The 4,574-nt window shown below is 35.4% G+C and overlaps 1 protein-coding gene across 1 annotated transcript; it reads left to right on the top strand.

Moving 5' to 3' along the window:
* The first annotated feature begins 311 nt into the window (after window positions 1-311).
* LOC107580374 (uncharacterized) lies at window positions 312-1,277 on the top strand. Its single transcript, XM_016266089.1, has 3 exons — window positions 312-383; window positions 549-843; window positions 920-1,277. Exons 1-3 carry the CDS (start codon window positions 340-342, stop codon window positions 1,241-1,243), a joined length of 663 nt encoding a protein of 220 aa, XP_016121575.1. The 5' UTR covers window positions 312-339; the 3' UTR covers window positions 1,244-1,277.
* The last annotated feature ends 3,297 nt before the right edge of the window (window positions 1,278-4,574 follow it).

A 4,574-nucleotide genomic window follows, 5' to 3' on the forward strand; every position in this document is an offset into this window, starting at 1 on the left:
TAGTATTTAAAATTGTATTGTTCAGAAATACTAAACAATGGAAGACGGACGGACGGACGGACGGACAGACAGACAGACAGACAGACAGATAGATAGATAGATAGATAGGAACTCAACAGGGATGATAAGCAAGCTTGCAAAATTCAGAATGAGCAAAAAAGTGTTTCACTAATGGGGAATTGACGTGCAATCAGATACTGACGTTATCATCATCATCCATTGCCACAATTCTGCATCAGCTAATAAACTGCCACTATAAAAGGACTGGCTCACTGAAGATGTAACAGTCAGGATTACAGATAAGAGCAGAAGACGAGTTCACTACAAGATCCAAGAAACATGAAGACCTCGACCCTCCTGTGTCTCTGTTTCTTAGGTTTCAGGTGAGTCCTAATGAACCATTTTCATGATACCAGAGGTTTTTCAACATTTTATGAGCTCTAAATATGTGCAAAGTTGTAATGAACAGTTGTTCTGCTTCTCTTCGGTGACGATTTGTGCATATCTGAGATATGGATGTATTATAGTTCACATGTTTTCTGTCGTAGTTACAGTCTGGCAGTGGATGATGTGTATGAATATCTGTGGGAGAAGAATAAAGACATCGCTAATAAGACAATCGGGTTGGACTTCCTGAGGCAAATGGAGAACGGCAGCCTGCAGGCGGAGCGATACGTCAACTTCACCATCCAAGACATCGGCTACCTCCTGAAAGTCACCAAGATGTTGAAGAGAATGAGTGCCAAAATAGCTCAGCCCAATGACATCAGGGACTTCATGAAAGGCAGATATTTGAGCTACAAAAGTTTTGCAGACTTTATGCTCAAACAGTATTTTTTCAAGGTAAGAATAGAAAAACAAAGACTTTAAACATTTCATATTGCTTCTGAATTGACTGAAAATGTTTTATACTCCACAGGGTGAGCCTCTCATTCAGCAAACTCCAGCTATGAGGAAGTATCTGGCGGTCTACAGAAACCTGATGGACAATGAAGAGCCGCTGTACTTTGCCGTGGGTCTTCTGCCCTGCGCTAGACTCTGGGTTTGGCTGGCTGAAAATCTCAACACTCCTCCAACCAATGCCTATTACACTTGGAAGGTGGAGAATATGGGCGGCCATCCTGAGAAACACTACAGAGCTCTGCTGAATAAGTATCTCATCACACCTGAGAAAGTGGCGAAGGCTAATGCTATGTTCCGCGCACAGATGCAGAATGAGCACGATTTCTTCTTCTCATCTTGACTGGTTGTTACAGAGAAGGGTTGCAAATAGTCTGCTGTCTGAGCAACTCAACATTCCACATTATTTAAAGTATTTGTAAAATATTGATGGATGTATTTGGTTACATATTTTATGGTTAATATGCAATAAAAAAATGTAATAATTTAAAAAGAATTTAATATTTTATCCAAGTTTAATGTACGTTTTTAATCATGAACAATTGTATGTCCACAGCAAGTTTAAACAGAAATATAATTCTGGTCTATTCAATGTCCGTATCAGCAATAAAAATATCTTCTATTATGTCTGATCGCTCGCATTCATTTTTTACAATTCTATTTGAAGCAATGCCATTTTTTTAAGGATACCAATTTTCAATTAAATAAAATAAGAAAAAAAAACACATAACACTAAAATAATGCAACAATAATTTATTAGCATATTAAAAAATATAAATAGAAAAAAATGTTATAAATACAAAAATACCATCAAATGTGAAGTGTCACACAGGGAATTCTGGGAATGACAATATACGGTTTGTCACTGTAAATTATAAGATTATTTGTTGTTTTTCTCTTCCAAAAACCGTACTGTACCAAAAAATACATGAAATGTCCCATTAGATCCTTCACAGATTTTCACCGTATATATTAATTAACAGGTTTTTACGGTAGCATCTTTGCAGTCTTTTACAGCTGAAATTGTGATCACTTTTACAGCATATTTTATTTTTTTCCATATGTTCTTTAATGCAATAACTAAAATGCTATGTGCACTTTTTGAGGAAATTGAGGAAAATTCCAACCAATGCAAGGAGCATCAGTTTTTACATGCCACTTCTTGCTTCACCCAAATACGAAAAAGAGAATCTGCGCAATATATTGTTCTGATAAACTGCACATTCTTATGTGAGGAAATATTTTGCCATATTTAAAAATATAAACATTTTCCCAAAGATTTTACAAAATAGTAAAATGTTTTTCTCTGGCATCACTGGTGTATCACAGTCTGTACTTCGGGTTCCCTCCCGTTTGGACAAAGCAGCAGACTTGTTACATTGTTCCATTTTTGTAGAAGTTCCTTAAAACTTGACCTCAGCTGTAAGTCTGCAAGTTTCACTTTGAAATATGAAAGTAGAAGGCTGGCTTAATTCTTTATTACGCGATAAACGAGCATACTGTACATTAAACTGGTTCTTTCACGGAAGCTGTAGTGCTTGGATTGGATTGGGGAAGTCGAAGAGTTGAAGAGCACGTCAAGACACAAGAAACATGAAGACTGCGGCCTTTCTCTGTTTTTCTTTCACATTTTTTAGGTAAGGTCTTAATTCAAATTTTTATTACACAGCAACTTTGGCATGATTACTAAATGTTGTTTTTCGACTCATAAACAGGACAAAACAATCTAAAAAATACTATCTTAATATAACGGCGGATTTTTCCCAGGCCAGTTTATTTTCAGAAATGCATGATAGGTTGTACCGAACAGTCTCATCTAACACTAATTCTCCTGTCTAAGAATTCAGTTTAATAACAGTTTGTGTGTATAACAGGTACTCAATCTGTAGCTGTCCTAGTAACAGTGAAAATGAAATGGAAATGAAATCTGTGGAGGATGTTTATGAGTTTCTCTGGGAGAACAATATAGACATTGCCCATAAGACGATCCGAGGGGACTTCCTGATACAAATGTAGAATGGCAGCCTGCAGGCAGAGCGATACATCAGCTTCACCCTGCAAGATCTTAACTATGTACTGAAAGTGGCTGAGATGTTGAAGAAAATGAGTGCAAATGTAACTCAGCCAAATGACCTCAAGGACTTCTTGAGTGGCAGATACTCAAGTTACGAAGATTTAGGCAATTTAATGCTCAACCAATATTTTTTCGAGGTAAGAATAAGATCAACGAAGAGTTCAAAACTTTCAAGGTGGTTCTTAATTCATTGGAGATGGTTTATAATCTCATTTCCACAGGGTGAGCCTCCCATTCAGCAAACTCCAGCTATGAGGAAGTATCTAAAGTATTCTTCTTCTCATCTTGACTGGTTGTTAGTTAAAGGCAAACACTGTTTGAGCAATTCAATATTTCATCCCAAAAAAAAATGTTTGCAATAATAATCCAAATATTGATTGATGTATTGGCTTATTTTAATTGATTTTTTTGATTTTGCTTACAATAATTTTAAAAGAATTCTATTTTCTACCAAATATATTCTATCAAATTTAATCATGAAAACTATGTTTGCAACCACATTTTATGGAATTTACAAACAATAATACATTTCTTTTACATTTTGTCTGAATATTTAGTGTGTTCAGCAGTTCATTAACTTTATTATTTTGTTAAATATAAACTCTGAAAAATATATTTCACATTTTATGGTTATAGGCACTGTATTTAATTTCTGTATCCTCTTTTTTATTTTTAATACATTTTAATTTTTTTATTTTCTATTTTTATTGTGATTGTGATTTTACGATAATTAATTCCTTTAAAGCACATTGAATTACCTTTGTGTATGTAGAAATAAACCTGCCTTGCCTATATGGTTACATTACTTTTAAATTTGTCAAAAATAGAACTTTTTTATTTTAAAAACAAACAAGCAAGCCCTGTCCAGATTTAAAAAGTACCGCAAAAGTAACGTAACGCATTACTTTCCATAAAAAGTAACTAAGTAACGTAATTAGTTACTTTTTTATGGAGTAACGCAATATTGTAACGCATTACTTTTAAAAGTAACTTTCCCCAACACTGTGTATATATATATATATAGTTTTATTAGTTAATGAATTATGTTAATCAAACGTCATCTGAGTCTTTATGATATGTAGGACAAGTGTCACTGCCCTTTACCCCAGTTATATAACGTTAAACACAAACTCCGGGTCAGACGCACTGTACTTCAGTTCATCTCGTCGACTCTGTGCTGGATTAAAGATGTCCCGGGCAGCAGACAGATTAAAAGTGGTTTTGAATCATCTGGATCGGTCCCACGGTGCTGTCGTATCCTTTCAGATAGGAAGCTAAGCGGATCACATGCAGCACAAGCTGAGGCATTACGAGCAGGCCTGCTTTATTGTTTACTACTTTTGTAGTTTCAGGGTTGGCACCATCTGAGGTCCTGTGAGGGGTTGGCATCATCTCTTCTCAGGTGTTCTAGATCCAGACTGAAGCTTGACATCCCGTGGCAAAAAACAGATAAACAAATAGAAACATAATTAGCGTAGCTGCTGCTCCAACCAAGCAAAATTGATTTGTTTAACCCAAACTAAAGAATAATAATGTGCATTTGATCAGATATGACTGCAGTAAAGATTATGAGATGCATTATTTGAATGCTCGGCCAAAG

Source organism: Sinocyclocheilus grahami, unplaced genomic scaffold (genome assembly GCF_001515645.1).
Source record: "Sinocyclocheilus grahami isolate Dianchi unplaced genomic scaffold, SAMN03320097.WGS_v1.1 scaffold33.1, whole genome shotgun sequence".
Lineage (NCBI taxonomy): Eukaryota > Metazoa > Chordata > Actinopteri > Cypriniformes > Cyprinidae > Sinocyclocheilus > Sinocyclocheilus grahami.

What these genes read in the sequence shown, in the direction of transcription:
- LOC107580374 (XM_016266089.1), top strand. Translation starts at nt 340, where the DNA reads ATGAAGACCTCGACCCTCCTGTGTCTCTGTTTCTTAGGTTTCAG. An exon ending in CTCTGTTTCTTAGGTTTCAG is followed by an intron (nt 384 to 548) that starts GTGAGTCCTAAT and finishes TTTCTGTCGTAG; the next exon opens with TTACAGTCTGGCAGTGGATG. An exon ending in TCAAACAGTATTTTTTCAAG is followed by an intron (nt 844 to 919) that starts GTAAGAATAGAA and finishes TATACTCCACAG; the next exon opens with GGTGAGCCTCTCATTCAGCA.